Source organism: Lasiodiplodia theobromae (assembly GCF_012971845.1).
Source record: "Lasiodiplodia theobromae strain AM2As chromosome Unknown scaffold_4, whole genome shotgun sequence".
NCBI classification, from domain to species: domain Eukaryota; kingdom Fungi; phylum Ascomycota; class Dothideomycetes; order Botryosphaeriales; family Botryosphaeriaceae; genus Lasiodiplodia; species Lasiodiplodia theobromae.
The window spans coordinates 22,487-49,333 of record NW_023336530.1 but is presented as its reverse complement, the minus strand read 5'-3'; the positions used below and the strand labels follow the sequence as shown (position 1 = coordinate 49,333).

General features: G+C 56.4%; 8 protein-coding genes across 8 annotated transcripts; 4 read left to right on the top strand and 4 right to left on the bottom strand.

Annotated features, from left to right (window-relative positions):
* Nucleotides 1-192: 192 nt before the first annotated feature.
* Nucleotides 193-1,505, top strand: LTHEOB_1422 (Hus1-like protein; the record flags this gene model as incomplete). The annotated part of the gene is made up of 6 exons (XM_035510122.1): nt 193-235; nt 284-389; nt 442-454; nt 504-1,152; nt 1,343-1,422; nt 1,479-1,505. The coding sequence occupies 6 exons, from the start codon at nt 193-195 to the stop codon at nt 1,503-1,505; spliced, it is 918 nt and encodes a 305-aa protein (XP_035365932.1).
* A 4,034-nt stretch (nt 1,506-5,539) lies between these two features.
* LTHEOB_1421 (Mitochondrial GTPAse) lies at nt 5,540-8,699 on the bottom strand (the record flags this gene model as incomplete). Its single annotated transcript, XM_035510121.1, has 5 exons — nt 5,540-7,069; nt 7,127-7,227; nt 7,895-8,214; nt 8,371-8,502; nt 8,563-8,699. The coding sequence occupies 5 exons, from the start codon at nt 8,697-8,699 to the stop codon at nt 5,540-5,542; spliced, it is 2,220 nt and encodes a 739-aa protein (XP_035365931.1).
* A 2,083-nt stretch (nt 8,700-10,782) lies between these two features.
* LTHEOB_1420 (Microtubule-associated protein) lies at nt 10,783-11,284 on the bottom strand (the record flags this gene model as incomplete). The annotated part of the gene is made up of 3 exons (XM_035510120.1): nt 10,783-10,819; nt 10,883-11,115; nt 11,195-11,284. 3 exons carry the CDS (start codon nt 11,282-11,284, stop codon nt 10,783-10,785), a joined length of 360 nt encoding a protein of 119 aa, XP_035365930.1.
* Nucleotides 11,285-12,088: 804 nt separating this feature from the next.
* Nucleotides 12,089-12,910, top strand: LTHEOB_1419 (Phosphoribosylglycinamide formyltransferase; the record flags this gene model as incomplete). Its single annotated transcript, XM_035510118.1, has 3 exons — nt 12,089-12,398; nt 12,481-12,581; nt 12,659-12,910. 3 exons carry the CDS (start codon nt 12,089-12,091, stop codon nt 12,908-12,910), a joined length of 663 nt encoding a protein of 220 aa, XP_035365929.1.
* A 1,040-nt stretch (nt 12,911-13,950) lies between these two features.
* LTHEOB_1418 (uncharacterized protein) lies at nt 13,951-14,765 on the bottom strand (the record flags this gene model as incomplete). The annotated part of the gene is made up of 3 exons (XM_035510117.1): nt 13,951-14,102; nt 14,155-14,404; nt 14,457-14,765. The coding sequence occupies 3 exons, from the start codon at nt 14,763-14,765 to the stop codon at nt 13,951-13,953; spliced, it is 711 nt and encodes a 236-aa protein (XP_035365928.1).
* A 932-nt stretch (nt 14,766-15,697) lies between these two features.
* LTHEOB_1417 (uncharacterized protein) lies at nt 15,698-18,159 on the bottom strand (the record flags this gene model as incomplete). The annotated part of the gene is made up of 5 exons (XM_035510116.1): nt 15,698-16,119; nt 16,189-17,179; nt 17,233-17,603; nt 17,661-17,824; nt 17,873-18,159. 5 exons carry the CDS (start codon nt 18,157-18,159, stop codon nt 15,698-15,700), a joined length of 2,235 nt encoding a protein of 744 aa, XP_035365927.1.
* A 3,074-nt stretch (nt 18,160-21,233) lies between these two features.
* On the top strand, nt 21,234-23,643 carry LTHEOB_1416 (Homoaconitase; the record flags this gene model as incomplete). The annotated part of the gene is made up of 2 exons (XM_035510115.1): nt 21,234-21,245; nt 21,337-23,643. 2 exons carry the CDS (start codon nt 21,234-21,236, stop codon nt 23,641-23,643), a joined length of 2,319 nt encoding a protein of 772 aa, XP_035365926.1.
* Nucleotides 23,644-25,439: 1,796 nt separating this feature from the next.
* On the top strand, nt 25,440-25,915 carry LTHEOB_1415 (Glyoxalase bleomycin resistance dioxygenase protein; the record flags this gene model as incomplete). The annotated part of the gene is made up of 2 exons (XM_035510114.1): nt 25,440-25,620; nt 25,671-25,915. The coding sequence occupies 2 exons, from the start codon at nt 25,440-25,442 to the stop codon at nt 25,913-25,915; spliced, it is 426 nt and encodes a 141-aa protein (XP_035365925.1).
* Nucleotides 25,916-26,847: the final 932 nt, after the last annotated feature.

The window sequence follows — 26,847 nt, the reverse complement described above, 5'->3', positions numbered from 1 at the left end:
ACTTCCGCACCAGCGTCATTCAGGTTCCACCGAGATGCTCATCTTCTCCACGCCGCACTCACTCCCGAGCCCACTTTGAACTGCAATGGGGATGTCTGGGCATTGCCTTCGGCTTCACGGTCTCACATACTGAATCCCTTGCAGCGGCAAAGCCGGTCGCGCTGCACCACAGTAGCAACAGCACTTGCCAAAATGCGCTTCAAAGCCTCCATTCAGAACGCCAATACTTTCGCGAGTATGTCACGCGCTGTTGACCGCGTTCACTTATGCTAACCGATTCCAGAGCTGACTGCTTCCCTTGCTTCACTTGGGCCTGTGGCGTGGGTTCGGCTGAACGAAGATGAAGTACGATTCACTATCATCCCTGAACAGGGTACCCAGGTCTGGGCGTAAGTATCGTACTTGGACGAAATTAGCAGCCAGTAACTGACGAGTTCTCAGTGTCCTCGCGATCGTGAGTGCCCAATCGGAAGAAATATGGTAAAGCATGACAGTTGATTCAGACCTTCGAGCAGGATGCCATCTTTGACGACGACTACAATATCCAGTCCGCCGCCGACAATGTTATCAACCTGGAAGTGCCGCTTTCACCTCTCCAGCGTGCTCTCAAGTCTGCCTTGACCGCCACCTCCGCCTCGATTCGCTTAACGAAGAAGGATAACATCCCTGTGCTGTCTCTAACTATAGTCACCAGCCCTCTCGGCAGCGGCACGCACGGCGCACTCGGTTCAGGTGGCCCAAGCGATTCCTATGGCTTTGGTGAAGCCTCACTCGAGATGCAGGATGGTAGAGAACGGGACACCATCGTCACCCAGGACGTGCCGGTGCGAGTGTTGAATCCCAGCAATGTCGAAGGCATCCATGAGCCTCGCTGTAGGGAGCCTGATGTCCACATCCTCCTACCACCTCTTATGCAATTGAAGAGCATTTCCGATCGATTCACCCGGCTGGCCTTGGCGGCGAAGGCCAGCGGCACAGGAAGCGGCGGATCCGGTCCTCGCTTAGAGATGGCTGCAAACATGCATGGTTGCCTGAAGCTGAGCATCCGAACGGACGCGATGAATATTTCAAGTGTCTGGACAGGCCTATCGAACCCGGAGCTGGACCCGTCCCACATCGAAGGAGGCGAAGAGGGCATCAGGCAACACCCAAGTACCAAAATGAAGAAACTTGGAAGTGCGGACGGACGCAGCGAAGAGGGGTGGGCGACTGTGCGCATAGACGGCAGAGATTGGAGCAAGGTTATGTCAGTGGGCAGATTGTGCGGCAAAGTTATTGCCTGTGAGACCTCGCAATCTATGCTTCTCGCCGCGGATTGCAGATCACTGACGAGCAACACCAGGTTTCTCTGACGAGCATGCACTTATCCTCTACGTCTATCTGCCCAATGACGAAGACGGTCGGGAGGATTCAGTTTTAACTGTAGGTTCCTTGTGCTTTTCTCGAATGGGGCATCGCCATTCGCTAACAGGATGTAGTACTACGTGAGTTCGTACAGTGAGTGAATGCAAGAGAGGTCAGCTGGTGTTTAAAGCTTTGGCTCCTCATGCGGCCAATTGGAAGGGGTTCCTTGGTCACGCTCCATAAAAAGACACGAATCGGACAATAGTACTCTCCGCTCGTCATACGCGGCCAGTGACGCCACCGCGCGCCACGGTGCCTGAATGTAGACCAGGATTCCCCGCAGCCACATGGATTCGGACCATCTGCCGAGTAAAGACTCACTCTGGAAACATTACGAGAGACGGCGGAAGCAAACCCCTGTAGAACGGGTCGGAGTAAAGGAAAAACTGTCGGTGCTGCCACACGAAAGTTTGAAACTTATGCGAGCAGGTCCTCCAATTTTCCATGGCCTGTTTCTCTGACAAAGTAAAGTCCGGTAGGCTGAGCAGATTTATTCGTGTCCAGGCGTCCAGGGCAGCTTTCCAAGGCACGAGGCTATGCAGTTCGCGGCGAGTCACAGGCAAACGGCCCCTGGATTCTGAGGCGGGCTTTTTTTGCGGACGGCCTTGGGCTTCCGATCCATGGCCTGCAGGCTGGGCGACGAGGAATACTGCACAGCCGTCGGGTCGCCGTGTACGATGTTCGGCGCCACAGCCGTGCGGCCGTGCTTCCGGGCCAACGTCTGAGAGGCCGGTGGACGAAGGATGAAGAGGCCGGGCGACACGGACCGAACCGCCACATCTTGTTGGTCCTTGCAGCACGGAAGCAAGGTGTAGAGCATGAGAGATGGGTGTGGCACGATCGACGATGTATGCCACAGGAGTTCCTGCAGTGGCGCTCTGCACGAAACGGACATGCCGTGGGGCGACGGCGAGTTTGCATGGGCAAAGGTCGGATCTATTGGAAGGGGATTTTGCTTTGTTTGAAGCACACCTTTTCCTTGTGCCAGGACGCGCAATGGATGTTCCTGCAGCTTGCGCCACCGCGGACCACAGTGGCGGCGCAAGGGTTGTACTGCATAGTGCTATCGTCGTGTTGGCCAGCGGAACTCCAGCCCCGTGCGGCAGCTCAGACAGCGTGCTGATGGCAGGTCGCAGCATTGCCAGAAACAGCAAGGGGTATCGCGGAGAGAGTCACCATGGAGCATTCCTCGGATGGCGGCCATTCCGACGCTGGGGATCCCGCTGCACTGGCTCGGGACTGGAGTCGAACGGCGCTGCATGCACGCTATCGAGTCGGCGGTCATGCAGCTGGACGGGGATCAATAATGCACCAAGAATATTGACATCGGGGTACGCAGGCTTGCATCATCAGGCTTGACAAAGCACGGGGTCTGGATCGGGTCTTGGAGACGGCTCAGGCTTCAGAGTCAGCAGCTCGCAGCCCGCAGCAGCGCGCCGGAGGATTATTTTCTGAGTTGATGACTCGCTGGACAGCCGCCTCAGCCCTACACAGCATGGGCATTATTTTTAGCAGTCGATCTCGCGTCATCCTCCCCGACCGGCCTTGAAACGACCCAGCACGGCGGCCTTTCCGTCGCTCAACCCCCTCCGTCGGGACTGCAGGAACGCGGGCGACGAGGACCGCAGCAACGGACGACCGTCGCGCGACCTCGTGAAGATCTGCAGCCCTAGCCCGCGCCCGGGTTGCGCGCGAGCGAAGGGGCTGCGAGAACGCGAGGTGTCACTGCCGTCGTCGACGAGACAGGCCGTGGCAGAGCTATCTTGGGCGGCGGTGGGGGCTGACGGTGCGAAACGGCGGCCTCTCTGCCTGCCTCAGGCTTGAAACAGCAACAGAACGCGACCTGCAGCAGGGCCGTGACCGACGACGATAAGGTGCTGACAGCACGGCGCGTGCACTTGCCGGGTCATTTGCCATTATTTTCAGCAACGTGCTTCCTGTATGACTGTATCTGAGAAGACGCGATTCCCGCAAGCAGAAAGCGCACCCACGCTTGCCCGCTCGCAGCAGCGCAGCGCGAGCAAAAGCGGGAGGGCGGCGGCTGCTACCCTTGGCCGCCGAGGCGCTATTCCCAGCTTCTGGCGCGTGGGGGATCATGCAGCTGGCTGATGCAGCAAGAGCACGGGCTGAGCTGCGGCAGCGGACAACCCGGCTGCGCATCGTCGAGCAGGTTCCGCGCCGTAGTGGTGATGTACCTGCTTCTGCTCTCTCTTTCGTGCGCTCTTCCCGATACCCCGGCACGCACGCCTCGCCTCTTTTGTGCTGCCTCTCCCGTCAGCCGCGGCGTCCGATAGCGCACACCGGGCATGGATGCACCCACCCTCGGACCGTTGTGAGCGCGCTCGCCGCCGCGCCTTGACAGCGGCTGTGGCTTCGTCCCCGTTTAGCTAGAGGTGGCTATGTGTGTACCTTAATTCAGATCCATCCGATAGGCAGCCAGCAGGGGCCGAGTTCCGCTGGGGCCACGGGTTTGCGCCCCCTTGTGTCTGGTCTGCGCCGTAACTGGTACTCGACCTCTCTTTCGAGCATATGCTTGCTGCTGCTTTTCGAGTGTGTCGGATGTGCCATCTGGTAGGTGGGATGTCCGGCTTGGTGCCTGAGTGCCCCGTAGGCAGACCGGATTTATAAGTATCGTCACCCACGTCGAGTCATATCCCAAGGCATCAGCTTTGCAATCCAACCTCTCTCTACACAGCTTTACGTGTCTCCTACAGTCGACCTTTCTTATTTCTTCCGCCTCGCTCCCAGTCCCATTTCCTACTCTACGTTTAATCAACCCGACACAACCCACACCTGCGCACAAACACTTGCGCGTCAACACCGACCACCTCGCGCCAAGTCCAGACGTCCTTTCATCATCCCTCTAGTCGACCACAAGAGAATAGAAAAACAAATTTTACTTCCACCGTACCAGACGACACAGAGCGTGCTCGTTTCAACCCCCATCATCTACCACCAAAACCTACTTCCCATGGGCCGTGGCGGATACAACTAGACAAATCTTGCACTCATCCCGGAACACCGACCATCTCTTCTTTCTCACTTAAGACGAGTGCCCGTTCTTGAGAGACCATTCCAGCAACACCACCCACTCTTTCTTCCTCGCCCACCATCTAGGCAGCCAATCGTGCTCCTCCTTTAATTCCCCAAATCCAAAATCAACCTTCACATTCACGCGACTTTCCTCACAATGGGCCGTGGCGGTTACAACTCTCCCCCCTCCACCTCTCAAACCCACCGCTCCCGAACGGCTACTCCCATCCCGTCCTTCTCGCCCCGGAGCAGCCGCACAGCCCAATCAGTTCAATCGGCATTGGGCGCACCGCTGGTCACCATGGCCGGACGAGGCGGTTACAACTGAGACGAACCGTGGCATTCTCGGCCTCCTTGTAATTCTCCCTTGTCTTCCAGTTACCCTGTCCGCGTACGATTTGTGTGCTCCAGCGTTTCCGCTTCACCTTTGGCCCGCATGTTCCCCACCCTCATCAACATCATGTCTGTACGAATCGGTAGATGCTCACGTTGCCACTCTGTTCATACGATACCCCCTCCGCTAGACCTTGGATTTTCACGAGCGTTCTCCCTTTTTCTCATCTCAATTTTCCTCTTTTTTTTTGGTTGGCTTTCTAGCGCTTTTGCATAGCGACGGTTGCACTGGGCTACGGGTGCTCCCTCCCTCTGGGTGAGGTTGAGCAAGGAGTTGGACTGTATTTTCGGGTTTGGAGATCCTCTTTAGAAGAGACGTCAGAAAAAGTGGGATGCATGGGATCGGCGTTTTTGTTTTCTGTCCGGCCATGACGGCTTGGGCGTGGTTCTTTGGTTTCTTGCGCCTCTTTTTTTTTCACCGCTGTACCCTCCTCGAATTTTTACCAATCATGTTTCTCCAGATACACATGTCTTCTCTTTCCGCATAACCAATCGCTTCTGGGCCCAACGTTCGCTTCGTCTCTTCTATAAAGTCATGGCGCATATGGCAACCTACCCCACGTAGTCTTACAAGCGCTCTAGCGCGATCAATATCCGACAAAATCGTCGGGCGAGGAAGAAAGAAAAATATAATACTCATTTTCCGACACAAAACCTATCGCCGTAGTTGTTAGTAAACGCACCAGTGAGCTACGGACTACGAAGTCACTTACTTTTCAAAGACCACTCCCAGCACCTCCTCCACATCACCGGCTTCGCCCTTACCGATGATTTTCGCTAGGCACGTGGCTGCGGCCCTCAAGCTCTCGGCAGCCAGCACGATGTCCAGCTCTCCGTCCATTTCAGCCTCGCCGTCTTCGACTTCTCTCAGGAACTCTGCGAGATGGGCCGAGCATTCCTCCAGAAGAAGCCGCTGACGCTCGGTCGCGCCGAGCGATTCCTGCCAGATGGACATGTCGGGCGCGGCGACGTCTTCAAGCTCCGGGACGACGGGGGTGGTCATCTCCTTGAAGATGGAGATGAGGCTGGAGAGGAAGGATTGAAGATTGCCGGGGTCAGGCGAAGATGTCGAGGGAGAGGCTTCAGCAGCTTCCTTGCAGGAGATGAAATGGATGCGTTCAGGTGGGAGGTCCAGCAGCTCGCGAATGGCTGAGAGGTGTTGCTGTTGCTGCTCAGCACGGCTGGATGATCGTAGCATGTCCGATTTGTTGACGATGGCCATGACCTGTCCGCCCTGGCTCATGCACTCCCGCGCCGTCTCCACGACCTCTGGGCTTAACGATAACCTGGGTAGTCCGGTATGGGGGTCCTCCTCGACAGAGAAGACACACACCACCACATCTGCCCCCATTGCTCTCTCCTTCGCGCGCCTGATTCCTTCCATCTCTACCACTCCGACATCTTCTTTCCTGCCCTCGCTCCCAGCCGCCCCCCTCAACCCCGCCGTGTCCCCAATCCGGCAGAACCAGCCCCCCAAATCGACACCCGTCTCGACCACATCCCTCGTCGTCCCACGCTCCTGACTCACAATCGCCGCCTCTCTACCCACGACGCGATTCAGCAGCGAGCTCTTGCCCGCGTTCGGCTCGCCCAGCAACGCGACGCTGATGCCGCTCCGCAGCAGCTCGCCCCTGACGGCATTGCGCACGTGCGCATCGACGCTGCTCCGGAGCGCGCGCACCTGCGTCGCCACCGACGCCGCCAGCTGCGCGGGCGACTCGTCAAAGTGCTGGTCCTCGGAGAAGTCGATCAGCGCCTCGAGCTCGCCGCGCGCCAGCAGCAGCGCCCGCGCCCACTCGTCGTAGCGCCCCGCGAGGCGCGACGAGGCGCTGCCCCGCACCGACAGCAGCCGCTGTTGCTCCGTCGCCGCCGTCAGCGCGTCACCCAGCGCCTCGACCTGGGGCAGCGAGAGCCGCGAGTTGAGGTAGGCGCGTCGCGTGAACTCGCCGGGCTCGGCGTAGCGGATCGAGGTGTGGTGGTGGTGATGCTTGCGAGAGGGGGGAAGGCATTTGGGGATGGAGGAGAGTACGGCGCGGACGATGGCGGGCCCGCCGTGGACGTGCAGTTCCAGCAGGTCTTCGCCGGTGACGGAGAAAGGACCGCGGAAAAATAGGACGAGCGCACTGTCGAGGATGGCAGACTGGGGAGGAGGAGAGGGTGCGGTAGGGTCGTAAAGGGTGCGGAGGGCGGCGTGACGAGGCTGGGGGAGGGGTTTGCCGGGGCAGAGGGCGTGGTAGATCTGTGTCGGGCTTGAGCGTTAGAGAACGTGGCGTAGAGAGTGGGAGTTGTAGCGTACGTCAACGCTTGCAGGCCCGGAGACTCGAATGACAGCAATGGCAGCTCTACCAGGGGCGGTGGAGAGGGCATAAATGGTCGGCTCATCGCTTGTCTCTCCGGCTGAAGTATGCAGGTAGCTTGCCGACTCGGGTTGCAGAGTTGGTCGAGGTCGCCATGGCGCAATTGCCACGGCGTAGCGTGTGTGATTAAACCATGGTAGCAGTGGAGGTGAGCGATGCGCCGACGAGAGGCTGGCGAGCCACTTGGTAGAGCGTCGAAGCGTGGCGTGACGGAGAGGAATCATCGTCGTGCAAGGCGGGCTGCCAAAAATGCGGAGCGTCAAATCAGACTTGGGCGGCCCAAGCTCCTCCACCTCCAACGTCATCTCATTGCCCCAACTCTCCGTCGACTAAATTGTTCGAGCACCGAAGCACTGCTTTTGTTGCTGGGTACTTCAAATATGGCCCACGCTGGATTCTGATTCATCAATCAATTTCACAGAAATTTGTGAACACATGCATTTGGCCAAGGAAGTCGATGGACGCGTCCCTCCTGCTTGTATCATTGGTCTCAAAAGAGTCACTGCGCTCTCTCCTCAAGTATCCCTTTCATTATCCAACTATACTTGAGCCGGATGAAAATAATCAAAAACTCTCTCAGAGAAGGTAAGCCATAGCACCTAGTCCCGCCGCAAGAGCGCTACCCGCCATTGCCGTCACTGTCGCTGGCGCTGCCGCGCCCTTCGAGCTGCTTGTCTTGGTCGCCGTGGGCTTCGTTCCATGCCCACCAGTCTCCTTCTTCGGGCAGTGGTGCCCACCATCTGCCACGGGGCAGCCCTTTCCCAGGCAGATTGCCTGCTCGGCCGACGGCTGGCCCTCGACGACGGTGGTGTTCGCCGAGCACTTGAAGCCGAATGTGTCGTTCAGCGCCTTGCCGACGAGGGCAATATCGTCTTCGAGGATACTGAAGGAGCGTGCGGCGAGGCCAACCTGCTGGACAAAGTATGCGAACCCTGCGGCTGAGAGGTCCATGTATTTGTGCACTGCGTACTGTGATGGGTTGCCTGAATAAACGGGGAAGGTTGCGTTCTTCTCCGACGACTGAAGGCTGCAACCGAGAAGGGCGCCGAAAAAGGAGTAAAGGTGTGTAAGAAGTTTACTGAATATGCGGAAAGAATAGGTTAATTGATCATATTTTTTGGGGGGGGCTTTTGCTGCATATAGGAAGGGACAATAATGCTTCATTGATATTATTTGTACTTACTATTGCTTGGAATTGACTCCATTGGCCGCTTTGTTTAGCAGCAGGGGAGCTGCGCCTCCATCGTCAAGGAAGTTGACTTTCATGCCTCCCTTTCCGCCACGGTTGGTCGAGGCGAGAGCGCCGTTGAAGAAGCTGTAATGAGTTATTGGCAAAAAACTCTTCTAGTGAAGGTAAAGATTGCGAAACACTTACGGCAGAAGACTGATGTTCTTGCCATCCACGGTTCCATTAGCAAGAATGCCAGGAACTTTGACGTCTGGCCAGGTGACATTTTCGACGGTGGGCTTTGTATAGTTTCCAACCACTACTGTATTGACCAGTAGCGTCATATGGGTCAACTGATTCTCAGCAGTGTTGTTCTTGAGAAGAACAGTGGTGTAGTAGTCGCAGACAGATACGTTGGCCGGGCGTTGCGCGAAAGCGCAGCCAACAAAGGCAAACGCTGCGATAGGAGTCCACAAATGCATAGTTGGAGATTCGTGAGAATCGCAAGATGACCTGGTTGATGATGGAGAAGAGAGGTGTCTCAAAGGGGTTTCATGGTAAAGGAAAAGAAAGAGCATGAACACAATCAACAAAGAAACAAGACTGCATGCATCTTACCTCACCACAGGGCTCCTAAGATTCGGCAGAGATAATATCAATGGAGTAATAGGGGAAGATGCGCATTTATTTCAGTTGGTCGACATTCCCTGGGTCGCATAATGCAGTCGCCTAAGCCTCCTCGAGTTGCTACTCTACAGAGGTGTACTGTAGCCGAAGGCTTTGAAGAATAGCACGGCCATAGGCGTAACTATGCCTCCGCCCTTTCTTTCTTGTTCTTTGTTTTTCTTAGAAAGATGACAAAAGTGAATAGTTGAGGCTATCGTCCGGACGGAAATGCGAATTAAAAATCCTACATAAACGTCCGGACGATAGCTCCAGCTCCCCATGCCATGAGCGAAAACCAGATTCACGCTGGTCTTCGGCCGCGATGCCCCTCTGTACCTCTTAGGCCTCGATCATTTCCGTTTATAGACACGGCCACTTGCAGACGACCCACTTTACTCCCAAGTCTTCCCCAACCTCCTCTTGAACACCACCCAGGTCTCGCCCCATCCTCTGCCCTTCTCCTTCTCCTCCCGGCCTATTCTCGCCAGCGCCGCGGCCGTACCGATTCCAATCGCGAAGAGGGGATCGAGGCGCCTGCGTACGTGAGAAGACAGGGCGTTAGCTGGGGAGCCAGTCGAGCAGAATTTGGAGAAATTGTGCAGTCTTAAGACTTGGAAGGCAGGAGGGGATATGGACAGAAAAAGAGACATACTTGGAGATAATGTACTGCAACGACATTGTTGCTGCCGACGTTCTTCGTCTCGCGCCCCTTCGATGAGATGAAACTATGCCCCAATTGGAGACGATCGCGGGAAGACGCGAAGCGGACGCGGGCACGGGCACGCGCGTGTTGGACGGAGCTTGAGTGATTCGGCGAGTTGGACGTTCGCGCGGATCGCGAAGCTTCAAGAACGTGCGCGCTAACGAGTTGGGAGAGCGACGCGCGCGGAAAGGTAGGCAAGGAGCAAAAGACGAATTGAAGCTTGTGGCCGGGCCCGGATGTTGCCGAAGGGCTAGATCGGATAATGCAATGCGGGGGAGGGGAAGAGGGAGAATCGGCAGGGTTGCGGTGCGACTGCGGAAGTCATGAGGCGTTGGGCTTGGGGAAGGAGCGTGCGCACTGAACGAGCTAGGTGTCGACGTAATGAGCTCAGCCAAGGGGAGCTCTGGCCTGTCCCGCAACCCCTCCGGGGCGGCTCTTTCCCCTGGATCGATCATAGATCCATAGATTGCGGTCACCAGACCCGCTTCCAGGCCACGAAGACGGGCATTTCACGCCGCATCGCAAGACAATCATGTCATCAGGCATCACGTTCACGCTTACTTCGAAGGAGTGTTCTGATTCTGAGCTACCACGAATACTATGAGCAGCTATCCGGATGCAAATGAGCCTTGACAAGTGCGGCGTCCCTGTCCGGACAGGCACTTCAGCTCCGCTCGGAAGGGGGAGAAAAACGGGAATCACTCTGGTCGTCCATCACGCATGTTGCTCCTATTGTTGTGTTGACCACCGACTGCGGCGTTGGTGTATTTGCTTATCGGCCGTACAGTCTTTGCCCTCCGCAGCCAGTCGTTTCCTGCGGGCAGACGCAGAAGCAGTCTCACGCCGCCCGTCTTCTTCGTGATAGCATGAAACCCATCAATTTCCGTCAATAGCCAAGAGTTATCGTAGTAGAATAAACCCCGAAAAGAACACAAAGAACATCACCGAACGCCTTCTGTCGAGCGCCATGAGGAGTTGCAGAGCCCCGAGCTTGTCCGTCCGTGCCGTTGGGAATAGAATCGAAACCGGTTGGGAACGTGGCAGGAGTGGGGGGTCATTCAGAACGCTTCGCCGAACGTGTTCTCACCCGAGTAGCTGGAGCATGTACGTCAGTGACTCATCCGGGCGAAATGCTGGAGCCTGGCAGGGTATACGTACGTGATGTACAGGAAGCCGTCCTCGTCCTTGTGCTCTTCGTAGATGCTCGACATCAACGCGGCCGTCGGGGGAAGCACCTCGTCGACGAAGATGAAGATGGCCTTCTCGGGCGACAGCTTGATGCGCTTGCGGATGACGTAGACGAACTGGCCGACCGTCAGGTCCGAAGGCACCAGGTACTTCTTCTTGTCGATAGTCGCAATGTCGGACTTCTCGACCTTCTCGCAGATGACCTAGAGGGAAGCCATCGTTAGCACGATAACCGCTCTCGTCCACGGTGGCGGGCGACGCAGGGCAAGGGGCAGCGCTCACCGGAATGCGATCGTTGTACTTCTGGCGGATGCGCTCAGCCTCGGCTTTGCGCTTCTCGAAGGGGTGCTCGTCCTTGAACTTGGAGCGCATGGTTGCGGTGGTTGCGATGTGGTGGTGTGGGCGGTTGTGGGTGCAAGGTGTGTGGGCGGTCGCTGGAGGCGGGGAGTGGTTGTGAGGTGGAGGTGAGGTGAGGCGGAGAGAGGTCCTAGGCGATGTTGAAGTGGGCGCAGGCGCTGGGCGGTGAGAGGTAGAGGGGCAGGTGCCTAGCACTCGCGCAAGAACCAGTCAGGGATCGCGCTGGGACCAGTCAGACGATGGCCAAGATAAGAAAGCTGAGCCTTATAAATGCACTCTAGACTGGCTGCTGCGGTCATGTGGCGCGCTCTTTGTTCCCGCGCGCTTCCATGTACGTCACGCCCTGCCGCCTGCTGAAGCCGTCGCGCGCTCACCGGGCACAGTCACTCGTACACGGCCGCGCCCCAGCCACAAACCGCCGCACGCCGCGCTGTCAGCGGGCCGCGATGGCTGGCCTCGCAACCGCTCCGTCAAGTCGCCGCCGCTGCTGCCGGACATCAAGGTGGAGCAGCCGGCCACCACTTCACGCGCGGGCTTGGCGCGCCCACTTCGCGGCCTGAGGCGCCGGGGATCGGCGCGGGACCGGGGGACCCCGCGTACCTCGCAGCCGCGCCGGAGCACGACTTTTTCTTGCGCCTGGAACTCCACCAAGTTGCTGCCTTCTTTGGCCATTCCCGTTTGCAAGAGCCTGCGACTATACCCGAAGAGGACCGTGCGGCTCGAGCCCTCGCATTCAGCCCCGCTCAACCCCGCGCCAAGCCTGTTGTTTTCCTTTGCACCACCAGAAAATCGCAGCACGCTGTGGGCAAAAGCGCAAATATGACGGAACAGCACCACACTCGCATCAGCGTGCTGATCTCGGGCAGTGGCTCCAACCTTCAGGCCCTTATTGACGCAACCAAGGATGGCCGCCTCCCCAACTGCACCATCGTCCGCGTAATCTCGGACAAGAAGGCAGCTTACGGTCTGGAGCGTGCTAAGCAGGCCGGCATCCCGACCCACTACCACGGCTTCCCTCCGTACAAGGAGAAGTTCCCCCAGCTGTCGCGCCAGGAGCAGCGCCAGGAATTCGACAAAGACCTGTCGAAGCTGATCTTGAGCGACAACCCGGATATTGTAGTCTGCGCTGGTGAGGCTCTGCCCTCTGATCCCGCTCTTTGACACTAGGTGGAAAGAGGTTGCCGTGATTAATTATATCTTGTGATTTGTAGGCTACATGCTCATCCTGACCGAGCCCCTCCTCCAGGCTCTCGTGGATGCGAAGGTGCCTATCATAAACTTGCACCCCGCGCTGCCCGGTGAATACAACGGCGTGAGTCACCACCCTCGTATTTGAGAGCATTAAAGGACACCGCCGTCACCGAACTTTCAACTGACCTCTCCGATCAGACTCATGCCATTGACCGTGCTCATGCCGACTGGAAAGCCGGCAAGATCACCCGCACGGGAGTCATGATCCATTATGTCATTTTGGAGGTGGATATGGGCACGCCGATTTTAACCAAGGAGATTCCATTCGTGGAAGGCGAGGACGACAAGCTCGAGGCCTTTGAGGAGAAGCTCCACAAGGTCGAGTGGGGCGCCATTGTGGAGGGAACCAGGACGGCCATTGAGAGGTTGTGGACTGAAAAGTCTAAATGAGCATCTGAATACGTGCGATGGACCACCAGCGTCCTTTCAACAATTATCGCGAGGCCATTGGAACGAGGCAGGATTTCAACATGGCAGAGCACAAAAAGGAAACCTACGAGAGACGTGTGCGATTTTCCTTGCAAAAGCTTATAACAAAAGCACGAAAAGGGGGGAAAGGAGAAAATTCCGTCTCTACCGCGAAGGCGTTTAGCTTTCCAAAAAATATAAAAGCATCCCGACCACAGTTCGGCTCACCACGGGGAGGAGGATATCAGTGCAATACAATACTTTGGATTTGTGTCTAGTAACCGGATTAACTCCTGGATGAATGAAAAGTCTTCCTATTGGGTATCACTGAGCAGCCGTTCCTCAAATTGACCATGACCTGTCCCGCCTGTTCAACGACGCTGTCCAAGACAGACCTTCGTCTCTGCTCAGCAGCTCCCTGACCATCTCCACCTGTAGCCAGGCCTTGGTGAGCTGCTTATTGGTGTCAGGAGTAATATCCGGAAGCAACCTTGGGACGAGGTGGTAGTGGCCAAAGACGAATCTCATCAAGTCTTCGGGGCCAAGTCCTGAAAGCACCTGTAACGTAAGCTCCGTAGGAAGCGGCCACGCCCCGAAAATAGCGAGCGGACCGCGTTGTGGCGACGGAAGCTCAAGTCCCCTGCAAAGTGGTGCATAGACACGCCAGGTCATAGGCGGGACAATCATCTTTGCTTGAAGTGCAGGGTATGCAGCGAAAGCAAAGTTGATGATGCTAGCAGGCTCCAGATACTTGATGATTAGCAAAATAAGCTCCGTGGGGAGTGCGACAAGTGATGGATCAACGACGCGTGCCATGATGGCGCGTGGTGCACGAGCGGTAGCAGAACCTGCGATCGAAGTACGCGTCAGGGAAATCGTCAGTCATAGACTAGAAATGTGCTGCCAGAGAGCTCTCTCAAGCTCCGTTTGGCCAGCACTACGGAAGCTGTTTCTTCGCCGACAGCTCCAAATTGTTGGCGCTGTCAGTCCAACGAGCGAATGCGCCAGCTCCAGTGCCCGATTCAATCCGTGTGGGGCTTTACTGGCTCGATGGCAGATGCCCAGTTGACGATGAAGGAGGAGAGGAACCAGGCCCCAACAGCAAGCGCGATGATGTATAAGCCTGTCGGTATGAGGGACCTTGGCACGGCGTTAAGGATAAAAGGATCAAGTACTGAACATGCATGTCAGCAGATGTCTAATCCTCATGCAGGGCATGACCTTACTGATATCCACTTTCACATCCGGCGGGTTGCTCATTCGCGTTTTGTTCAGGCTGTAAAAGTCGGCAGCAGCCTGGATGCGGAGGAAAAGAAGCGAGGCAGATGTTTCGGCCGGGTCGGTGGCCTTCCTAGCGTCGACAATGGGTTTAGAATCGGGTATGCTTTCCGAGAAGCTCGCGAGAGCGGTTATGAGCTCAGGTGTTTCGAAGACGTGGCTTATGGAGTGCGCTTCCAGCCAGAAAGAAGTTGGTTGCTGTGTCACTGTGAGCAGAGTGAAACAAGCAGGTAGGCTGCACCGCACATACCGTTGCCGCCCAGCACACGCGGACTTCGTATCTTTGGCCCGGGGTGAGCTCGCTGAGCAGATACCAGGAGTCGAGACCACGTGGCGAGGCGTCGGACCTGAAGGCAACGGGAATGTTGGTGCGCAAGACGTGGGCAGAAGGCGAAAGGCTGGTCAGGCGGAGGTCTTGGAGGCCAGGGCGAACATTTGGAACGGCTATGGCGGAAGGCGCAACAAAGACGGTCTTCTCAACGTTGGCGAGAGCAGCCGGAAGCAGAACGACGAAGGTCGTCAATAAGGCGAGGAGAGGGCGGGTGATGGCGGGGAGCATCTTCACAGCTTGCGCAGACAGGCTCGACCGCAGCAGTTGCAAGCAGCGGGCATGGCGAGCTGGTGATGTCGTTGGCGGGCGGGCGCTGTCTGGAGTGACGATCTGCGGCGGTTGAAGGTCGGTTAATTAGCTCACTATACAGAGGGGTGCTGCAGGTAAGAGCTCTTGAGCAAAGAGTCGCTGGGCCTCAGCAATTTGCTTTTCGAGAGACGACGGTCAGCTTATGTGGGCAGTGAATGGGCGGGAATGTATCATTATTGATTCTGCATTTGTGTCCGGACAAATGCTTCAACTCCCCATAACGCGAGCAGCAAATCCACGCTAGCTCTCGGCTGCAACACCTACCATTCTGCAACGCCGGCCCAAACGGGCAACCGCGAGTGGCAATCGGAAAGCGCACATTGGGCACCAAGTCGCACGAGATTCCGCATGTATTCCATCTCGTATGCTGCCTGCTCGGCGAGCTGCGCCAGCACCAGTCTCCCTTTGCGGTTGCGGAGAGCCATCTAAATCTACTCCAAACTCAAAACAATCTTGGCCACGACCGCTACAGAGCCCAGTGAACAGCAGGGGGCAGGTAATAGGTGGGTATGCTAGTGGGATGTGATGGGGAATCATAACAAAGTCGTCAATCAGAAAGGATCGTAAAGGGTCGGAGGCGACTGCGGATAAAGGAATGGGAGAACCCCCCACAAGGGAAAGGAAAAGGGTAAGATCGTGCGTGCCTCCTCGCAAAGGGGCCGACAACCAAAACCGAAGATGAAACACAAATTGCCCCTCAAATCCGAATGCTCGAGAACGCCTCTGCCAGGAAGAATTGCCCAAGAAAATAAGCGCCGTCATCCCACGCCACCCATCCGGATACCCTCTTTTACCTTTTCCCGCAACCCGTAAGACCCACAATCCTATAATACACCGACTCGATGGTCTGGTCATATCCACTTTTGCGCCGGCGCCTCAGGCATGCCGTTGCGCGCTGGCGAATTGTTTCTCTTGATTGTACCGCTCCGTAGATCCACCCATCTGGGCGAAGCTGTGCGCTCCGGCGTGCTGGTGGCGTTCACGCGTGGTGGACTGCCTGCGCCCACAGGCGTTTCCGTGTTTCTGCTCCGCTCGCTCTCCGTGATCGATTCACGCGGCGTGGGTGGGAGAACCTTGTTGCGCGCGCTCTCCAGATAGCGTTGGCTATTCTGGGGGTTGAGGATGGTGAACGACTTGAATGAAGGCGCGCTGTACTCAGAGCTGCCGTCGATTGACTCGTCGTCCTCCTGAAAGCGTGTGGATGCTGGTGAATATGGAGCGGCAAGCATAGCAGGCAGGGCCTCTTTCTTGGCCTCTCTCTCCTCCGTCTGCGCTATCGAGACCGGCGAAGGTGCCGAAGGTGGGGGCGCAGATGGTGGAGGTCCTGAGGGACCCAATGTACCGGCTGACGGCTGTCGCTTGTGGCCAAGCGGCTTAGAGGAGAAAAGTGGAGCGGGTGCAGCCGCTGCGATGCTCTCTCCAGTTGAACCAGTCGACTCCCTCAGTGGTGACGGGGGAGCCAATTGGCGGCTGATACTGTTGCTGCCGCTGCCTCCCATCAGCGCGGCGGGCGCAACCGAAAGTCGCAGACCAATCTGAACGGTTGCACTGCTGTCCAGGCTGCTGTCCCTGCGATGCGACCGGGGTCGGGCGAACGGGGGCATTGGAGGAAGGAGGCCCCGGTATGCCTCCGACACGTCGGTGACGGATGGCGCAAGCGAGGCTTGGGTACCCCGCTTCCCAGTGTCAAATGAAGGCTTGCGGCTGTCGCGGGCGCTTGATGGCTGGAATGGGTTATAGATGGTGGCGGGAAGACGCGGGGCATCATCAATAGAGGCTCGATTGGGAAAGAGCGAATAGGTAGGGGTCCGCTTATCTCCAGACGGCTTGCGAGAGTGCCTGCTGCCAATGGTTGTTCTCTTGAGAGGTTCAAGAGGAAGTGGCCAGGCGGACAGTTTCGATCCGTTCGACTGTCTGAAGTCGCGGTTGACGAGAATGGTGGGGAGCTGAGGTGTGTAGGTAGCCTCGGGGTCGGACGGCCGCCTGAACATCTCCGGGGAGTTGAGGCTGTAGTCGTAGCTACCCTTCTCCGGTTTGTTGTAGTAGTATTCTTGCATCGCATAAGCGCGGTCCTTGACGCCCAAAGGCTTGCTGATGTTCATCTCCAGGTCACTAGGACCGAAAAGACGGAATCGGATGGCCTTTGTGTTTTGCTTCCATGGAACGCCTACGGGCTTTATGATCATGCGGTTTACGTTCACTCGAAGGAAAAGGTGAAGGAATGCGACAAAGATTCCAGAGGAAAAGAGAGCAATCTCCGCAACGCGAGAGCTTGTAAACTTTTCGTCGAAGTTCATCATATAGGCTTGAATGAAAAACGGGACAATGAGAGCCTGCAGAGTGGTTGTGTTAGTTTCGGGTCGCCAGAAGAGAGCTGATTACTTACATGTTCAACGAGAGCGAAAGTCAAGTACCAGACCATCCTAGATGCTGAAACCCTCTCGTCGGCGTCAAAATTGGGGTCATAGCGGAGCTTGAGGATTAGTAGTGAGCCCAATGCAATGTAAGCAGAGAGCAGGACAGAAAGCAGCGGCACGAGGACCCGACGGTATTGGAAGGGAATCCAGATGAGCTCTCCAAAGCACAGGTTTTTGCCGGGCCAGACAATCGTGGGGAGCCATGAGACAAGCAGGCACCCAAGGATGGCCAGCGTGCAGCCCGTAACGTTCCATTTCCCTCGCGGTACTGATCCTTTGAACGCACGTATGGTGGTTTCGATGCCGAAGACAAGGTTTACATAGCCGACGAGAAGGATAGCTGGGCACGCACGTTAGCGGATGATTTTCGAGGAAGTCAAGCTCAGGGGGGCCCTACTCGGCAGGATAAACTGAACAACGGCTCGGCAATGATGTTCAAAAAATCGATCAAGATTTCCCGACTGAACGGCAATTATGATGATCATCTGGACGGTCAAGCCAGTTGCGAGAGCCAGCGGAAAGACTTCAGCGGTGTGTATTGACCTTAGCCATTCGAGTTTCCTACAACAGTCAACGGGTGATTTTCTGTGTGCAAACTGCGGTCCTCACCTTGGTCTCAAAACCACCTTCAGCTTAGCTGCCCTCCAGCTGTCGTACAGGATGCGTGCTACCATGACTGTGGCGAAAATCAAGCTGAAAACGCCGAGGACAATGTGCATGCTACGCAGGGTTTTCTGTTGGCTCAGCACCAGTTCTGTGATTTCTCTCCGCGTCTCGTTGAATTGGGCGGCGGAGATCTGGAGGTTCATGGACATGTTAGTGTTGGCGCCCTGGGCGCTGGCCATGTTGGTGTCGGCGCTTTGTGCGCCCAGGAAGCTCCGTTTTACTCCATCCATCTGCAGGTGCGCAGAATAGACTCGAGGAGATTTGTCAAAGCGCTGAGGACCTGCAGCAGTGGATGGTGAGAAACGAAAGCATTAAACAAGAAGTAGAAAGTAAAAGAGTGGCAGAGAAGGCGTAGCCTGCTTGACCTTCATCCAGCTGCCAACTCGCCTGAACCAGCCAGAAAAGAAACAGAAGCCAGGAAGACGAAAGAGAGACTGACACTTGCCACCCGCAGAAGGGCGGCATGAGGCATATGAGGTACAGAGACAGCTATGAGACCAAATTGGCCGCAGGTGGAGGGTTTCGCGTCAGCGGCATCGGCCCCCTTCCCGCGGCGGAAGAGGTGGTGGCCCGGGCAGTGGCTGGACCAGGAAAGCCGGACGACGCTGCTTGCAGCTGCTGCAGGGTCTGAGAGGGCCACTTAGGGTCGGCCTGATGCATGCTTAAACCTGGGTGAGCGCATGATGGGCGGCTAGCCATGTCTCCGATGGCAGCTTATCTGGCCGCCGCCTTTCTTGAAGGGGCAAGCTCACGGACCCGTCGATCCGTTAGAGATGCTTCCCCATTTGGAACCAGACGATCCTTTGGTGTTGGTATCGATGGAGGACTGCACGAATCCATCCGGCGGCAAAAGTCGATAATTGCGGCTACCATGGAGGCGGCCACGCACCAAAAGAACGGGCAAGAGGCAGGCTGCTTCTCTCGCTGCACAGGTCCGCTCAGGAAGACTGCGGGGTGACATCAGACGTAGAATGGTTTGCGGGTCTGTCGCTTCTGGGGCTGAAACGGGAGCGAGCCGAAAAGGCGATGGTATGGAACTCGATGAACTCTCAAACCTGCTATAACGGCGGAGCTATAGCGCGACCGCCCGGAGCAAGAGCTGGAAATGTGTGCAGGGCTGTGAGCCGGTCACGTTGATTGGTGCAATGCTGAGACAGCTGTTGTGGGAGATGGCGACACTTGGCGCCCCGACAAGTCTGAACCGTAGATCATAGCACATCGCCGCGGCGCAAGAGCCTAACAAGACGCCAATCTAGATCCCATGAGCAGCAGCCAAAACGACAAAGGCAAGGGCGAGTCCAATGGGCGGGAGCAACGAGGGCGATACGCCGTCAGCGTGGCCATGTGGCCATCTTGATGGGGCCTGCTGGCGATGATGGCTTCCCAGGGCGCTCAGGCAAGACGCAAGACCCGCCGGCGTCGAGTGGCCACCTGGGCGGGCGTAGCGGGCTGCCGAATGTGAGTGGTGAAGGAAGGCGTTGGCGGGCAGGAGTGGGTTTCAGAGTGTCGGAGGCCGCAGCCTGCGCCACGCCCGCCCTCAACACCAGGCCCCACATCATCTCGCCTCGACGAAGCGTCCACAACAGCACCATCACCACTTCTCTCCCAATCCAGCTTGTTGTCTTCGCTATTTCCTTCGTACTCGCTGCGAGATGCGTTCCAGCGAGATCTGCGCCCTCGCATCTCGCCTTGTTTCGCTTAAACAAAACAAGCGCATCGCTTGAAAATTCTTATACGCGTGTGACTAGCGCTGTAGATGCTCTCGCATACGGAATTCGGGTTATTCTACGTCCATCGCATCCCATGTGGGCGCCGGCGGCCTTCCTCGTGGCCTGCATGATGTCTCTAAGCAGCCCAGCCTCCTCATCAATCTCCAAAGCTTGGCTCGGATCGGCGGTAGCAGTAATTACTCTGTACGATGACGCGTGTTCTCGTCTTCGCTACGAATTTGATTAAAGCCGGGTGAAGGCTTCAAACTACACAATGAATCATTGACTTGCCATCCCCTCCCATCTTCATCCACGTGGTAGAGAAGAGTACGGAGGCGCCATTAACTGTGTCATCTTAGGCATTTTACAGCCACTCCACGTTTTATGCCAGCATCGAACACTTTAGCCGCTTACAGATCGTCCACTGGAGCATTGTTCCACTTTGACGGGCTGCAGGATCTGTTGGCTCCACATGAAGGAATCGTGACTGCCCATCGCTGGCCGTAGGGATTCTGCCAACGCGTCTAGAGGGAATCAGGTCCTTAGGCGCAAAGCAAAAACCCGGATTTTTACTGCGGCTTAAGACGGAATTCTTTTCAGCCCCCGGAAATCTGTGGGGGGAAAAAGAGTCACACAGGATCCTGGGCCACATCTCTGTTGGCTCTGAACTCATTGTTTTCAGCTTGCTGAATCCCTCGTTCTGTCAGTAGTACGGCACCAGCCGTGTTGAGTCTGACAGAGCCAGGATGCGGGTAAGACGTTTCAGGAACAAGCTACTGGCAACAGGCCGTTGGACGAGGCATTCGAGGGATGCTACTGTTTGTAGACGGGCTGACCAGTGCTTTAGACGCACGAGCTATACCCCGCGTGGCGACCATTCAGTGTTCAGCGCTATTCGGCCAATGAGGAGTGGCTAGAGGACGGCGGTGCTTAGCTTCACAGATTGAGGCCTAGGATTGCAGCATCCTATTCAAGACGGCAGGAATAAAGATGCCGCGGTCTACCAAGTAAGCTTCCGAAATATCCCTCGATTGTTGTGCAATGACAACTAGGAGCACAAAGCTTGTTCCACGGTAACATTGAGAAAGCAACGAAGGGAAGTCTATCATAGTTTCATTTTACGGAAACGAATCCGCGAGCCGAGACTCTTGTAAGCGTTTGGTATTGACGGCAGTAACTAAAGGAGAGGGTCAGCTCGTTTCAAAGACCGGGCCAGATGAAAACCCATTTCAATTTGATCAGCTTGCAGTCATCAGAGTTCAGTGCCTACAGGGTGCATACTTGCCAGCCCACCTTTCCGATGTCGGCGATGGGTTTATGCTGCCGGAACGGACGTGCATTCGAAGATGCCAGAGACCCCGCACTGCTCCACACTGGGGAAGAAGGAGCGATAGATTCTTATTCTCCTACCGATATATGATGCTTCTCGGCTAATGCATGCTGCGGCAGCGGCTTCGGAGGCTGCGGTGTTGGAGCCACTGAGGCAGCGCGGATTGCTAAGCGAAAATCCGGGGAAGCGACGGCGGTGGCCCGCGCGTCAAGAAAAGTTGCGCGATAACGGCCGACGCGTGCTCTGACTGTCCACGGCAGCAACCATGGCCTCCACCGTTCGTTCAGCTGCCCGTCTGGCTGGCCGCGCAAGCCTCGTAAAGCTCCGCTTCCTGCAAACGGCTCTCTTCCGTCGCTGACTGCTGCAAGGTCCGATCAAGCCTCCCTGCAATTCGGACGCCTGCGCTGCGTGCCGCCACCGCTGCCCGCCCATCCCCATCGTTCCACCGCCCGCGGTTATACAGCAGTGCCTCTGCTGCCCGCCAACAAGAGAATGTCTTCCACACCCAGCTCGAGGACACCAATGCCTCGTCCATCCTCTCCTCGCTGCAGAAGCCCAAGGGCGCGCCGCAGACCCTGACCGAGAAGATTGTGCAGAAGTATGCCGTGGGCCTTCCCGAAGGCAAGTTTGTCAAGTCGGGCGACTATGTCACCATCCAGCCCGCCCACTGCATGACCCACGACAACTCGTGGCCCGTTGCTATGAAGTTCATGGGCATTGGCGGCTCCAAGATTGCCAACAACCGCCAGACCGTCATGACTCTCGACCACGACGTCCAGAACAAGAGCGAGGCCAACCTGAAGAAGTACAGGCAGATCGAGGAGTTTGCCAAGAAGCACGGCGTCGATTTCTACCCGGCCGGCAGGGGCATTGGACACCAGATCATGGTTGAGGAAGGCTACGCATTCCCCGGCACTCTCGCCGTGGCCTCTGACAGTCACACCAACATGTATGGCGGCATCGGCTGCCTGGGAACCCCTGTCGTGCGCACTGACGCCGCCTCCATCTGGGCCACCACCAAGACTTGGTGGCAGATTCCTCCCATTGCCAAGGTCACCTTCACTGGTCTTCTTCCCAAGGGTGTCACCGGCAAGGACATCATTGTCGCTCTCTGCGGTTTGTTCAACAACGATGATGTGCTCAACCACGCCATTGAGTTCACCGGCTCTCCGGAGACCCTTGCCAGCCTGCCTATCGATGACCGTCTTTCCATCGCGAACATGACGACTGAGTGGGGTGCTCTGAGCGGCCTCTTCCCCATGGATGCTACGCTCAAGGGTTGGCTGCGCTTCAAGGCCACCGAGGCTTCCATGTACGAATCCAGCCGTCTCACCCGCTTCAACCACGAACGTCTTGATGACCTCTTCGAGAACGCCCCGGTTGCAGACCCCGGTGCCACCTACGCCAAGAAGCTTTACCTTGACCTTTCCACTCTGTCCCCCTACGTCGCTGGCCCCAACTCTGTCAAGGTTGCCACCCCTCTTGCCGAGCTGGCTGCTCAGGATATCAAGGTCAATAGGGCATATCTTGTCTCCTGCACCAACTCTCGGAGCTCTGACATAGCTGCTGCCGCCCGCGTGTTCAAGGAGGCTGCTGCAAAGAACAACGGCCAAGTCCCCAAGATCCCAGACCACGTCAACTTCTACATTGCTGCAGCTTCGACCAATGAGGAGGCCGCCGCAAGGGAAGCGGGTGACTGGGACACCCTTCTCCAGGCGGGTGCGCAACCTCTGCCCAGCGGTTGCGGTCCTTGCATCGGTCTCGGAACGGGTCTCTTGGAGCCCGGTGAGGTTGGCATTAGCGCTAGCAACCGCAACTTCAAGGGCCGCATGGGATCGACGGACGCCAAGGCCTACCTCGCCAGCCCCGAGGTCGTCGCTGCTAGCGCGCTGGCTGGCAAGATCTCAGGCACCGGCTGGTATGAGCAGCCCGAGGGTGTGACGGGTGTGGTCCGTGGTGAGGGAGACCTTATCGGTAATACCATCGAGGATGCTCTCGAGGCAATCATTGGCCAGGTTGATGCCATGGTAGCGACCGGTGAGCAAGCCATCTCAGGCAAGGACGGCAGCTCTGAGTCAGAATCTGCGGGTAGCGAATCGCTGACGGAGATCCTCCCCGGCTTCCCTGAGAAGGTGTCGGGTGAGATCGTCTTCTGTGACGCCGACAACATCAACACCGACGGCATCTACCCCGGCAAGTACACGTACCAAGACGACGTCACTCGCGAGAAGATGTCCGAGGTCGTCATGGAGAACTACGATAAGGAGTTTGCACAAGTTGCTAAGCCTGGCGATATCCTCGTGTCTGGCTTCAACTTCGGCTGCGGTTCGTCCCGAGAGCAAGCCGCTACTGCAATTCTAGCCAAGGGTATCCCGTTAGTCGTTGCAGGTTCGTTCGCCAACATCTTCGGGCGTAACAGCATCAACAACGCCCTTATGGGAGTTGAGGTTCCGCGCCTGGTCGAACGCTTGCGCAACACGTTCGGTGAGAAGACGCTGACGCGGCGGACTGGTTGGACTTTTGAGTGGGATGTTCGCCGGAGTAAGGTCACGATCCAGGAGGGCGAGGGCGGCGAAAAGTGGAGCCAGAAGGTTGGTGAGCTGCCGCCGAACGTGCAGGAGATCATTGCGCTCGGTGGTCTCGAGAACTGGGTCAAGAAGAGCATCGGATTGTAAGATTGGAGGGTAGACAGACCTCCCCTTCTGGATTCCCGGTTACTGCATGTCAAAATTTGTGTTTCAAGAGTCATGGAGCAATTAGAGTTGGGATTGAAAAAGCGGAATATGTTTGGGGGCTAGCTATATCCAATATGAGGCCATTTTCTTTGAACGCGTAGCCATCGACGCTTTTCGTATCCAAACAGCCTCAGGCACCACCTCGAGTTTCTCGCCACCGCCTCAGGTTCCCGGAGATGGTGCCTTTCAAGGGCAGGATCGCTTCTAAACGCACTTCTCGCCGTTGCGAATCTCGCTTCATCAAGCGCCGCCGCCACTACATCTCTGGCTGGTCGGGCGGCTGGAGGGAATCCCATCCGGTGACCAAAGGGCTTCTTCAGATTTGCACCATTAGTACCTATGGGTGTTTTATCGATCGTGTTCCATCTCGTGGTACCTGACAAGATGTCGCGTGTCGACAAAACCCTGGGAAGCTGCGACACCATTGCGAGACGCTGAACGTCTCGTGCTCGCCACCGCCCACTCTCTTACCCAGCTTTCTATTTCTAGGCGCCGCTGGTCGCTCCACGCGGCCGAGTTTGGGCCGCTCGCACATCACGTCTCGGCTGCTGCAACAACGACGGGTAATCTGCTTTTTTTCGCGGGTCAAGAGATCTGATGCATGCTCGTGAATGTGGCGCCCACGCTTGCGCTTTACTCACGTCTCGGCATGGAATATCCGCCCGCTTCTCGAACCGAGCTACAACGATGCTGGGCGGAAGCCGCATTGGTGGCTGGCTAGGTACCTGTTTAGCTGCCTGCTTTCTGATCGCCGGGCCTCATTTGCGGGTCGGGGCGAGATGCACGCGCCGGACTGAGGTCGGAGTGTAAGAGCGAGCGATGATCCCCTCTATCGCTAGAAACTACACTAAGTTACTTTGCTTCTGCTTCTTCCTTCTGTGAACCTCAGCACTGCTTCCTCTGCTAGCGGGTCGGGCCTGTGCTGCGCGTGCGTGAGGCCCTCGGGCGGGCGCCTGGCTCCGCTCCGGTCTTACCAAGCCTTCCTACTTTACATATATGGACGCGCGCCGTTGTCTAAAAGGCTTGGATCTATGGAAGAGTGATGTGCGTGCCCATTGTGAGATCTTGGAAGTTTTTTTTTTTTTTTTCAGCCCGGTGGCTGACATGTTGAAGAAAGATTGACTCTAGCAGGTGTCGGTGTAATGTAGCATTGGGATCGGCCCACATGAATGAAATAAACGATGCTTCTATAGCACTATGATTAGCTTATCCGTAGACTGAACTGCATGGCTATATCTACGATTGTAGGTAACACAGATACTTTTGATTAATGTATCTGCAAGCGCCAAGGTGCAAGGTTGTTTCGACTACACTACATTTGCATGAATTTGGCACGGGCCCTTCAGTCCACTAAGAGCGGGAAAAAGAAGACATGATGCAATACAATGTCAGCTGTGGTGGTGCTGCCTTGTGCGGAAGTGTTAACGCATTTATGAGCATCACAAGGAAAGCAGAACCATCCAGCACAATAGCTTCTATGTCATTCTAAGCTAGTCATGAACAGATGAGGCAGGCAGCAGGTGAGTGAATAGGGTAAACAGGTGTGTCAAGTGAAGAGTGAATGTAGTCACCCAGGCAACAGGGTACGGCTGGCGGCACATGACAAAGTAAAATGCAGGTGGGCGCTAGATGTATAAAAGCCACAGCTAGCTTACAGACTCTTCCTCTTTTACTTTTCTAAACTGCACACACACCTCTGCTGACTGACGCATTTCCACTGCTTCCGCATTTCCAAGATGCCTCTAAGGCTAGACTTCACGTCTGGTCCTTCCCAGCAACAAGATGAGCCCGTGCCTCCCACCAGGAGCGAGCGCACCGACGACCCGCCTCAGACAAGTGTGGCACTTCTCGATGACGATGACGATGATCCTGAGGACCCTCGCACCGCAGTTGGTCTGATGCTGGACGACGCCTTTGGTATGTATCTGGCCTCAACATATCGCCCGGAATAATTGATTACATTGTAGACCTGATGGACAACATGTTCCCCAATCGCAGGCAGGACATCCGTGTCTGTGTTGCCCGGACTGGTGGAGAGTCGATTGCCTATGCCGAGCTGTCAGGCAACCAGGTCATGCGCAAGCGTGGAATGAACGCAACCGTCGCTCTTTACAGGCTGATTACCGGGCTGCGCAACAACGAACAGGCACGCCAGGCGAGTTCAGAGCAGTCGACGAACGGCATTTCTGGCAAGTACTTCCGCATGCACTAGCTGGAGACGCGCTGACATGTTTCCATCACAGCCATGTTCCGTGAGATGTTCCCCGACTGCAACATGTACGAGATCTTGGCAGGAGAGTGGTTCAGCACTAGAGACGGGATGGCCGGCCAGCGACGCTTCACGGCCTTCATCAGGGGCCGGAGAGAGAACGGAAACCGCGCCTTCTCCCAGAGCTTCCGCGGAGACACGTACCCCAACGCTCTCCACTCATTGTGGCGCGGGATCAGTGACGTGTACCACACATGGTTGGACTTCCCAGGCGAAGAAGGAGAAGCGGCCCGGCTGTCATTGTTAGTCACCCCTGTCCCCAACGATGGAGAAACCACTGATACACACCATAGCATGCAACGGTACTAGGCTTCGCCTGCAGCGAGAGTCAAAATTCAGAGGTGGACTTGCGAATGATGGGTTGTGGAACGATTAGGGTTATGCGGAATAGTAGACAGGGCAGGCACGGGTAATTAGCGCCGGGAATGTTTAGCGCGGGGTCTTTCTCCCGCTCTTTCGATAGTCACCAATCCACCATCTCCTCTGATTCATTACAAGCCACTCGCTCAGTGCGCACGTCATGCGCGCACAATCGCTGGAAACGATGGAACAAGGCTGCATCGGGTGCGTGAATGGAAAGGTTCCCTGGCCACAGCCGACTTGCTTTTGCTTAACACAGGGTGCAATTGTCAGCAGACTCAATAGCGCCCTCGGGACATAGTTCCTGATGGGAGACGTTGCCAGGCCATGAAACGAGGCTGACGGTCGTGCAATTGGCACCGCTGTCCGCTTTCCCGAATTGACCGTGGAGGATCATTAAGCCACCGAGCTGCATGTCAGAATGGGGGCCAAAAGTCTGTCGTTCCGCTAGGATCCCCCGGCTGCTCGGACAGCCGCCACTATCATCAGTATGGCCTAACTCATTTCGAAGGACT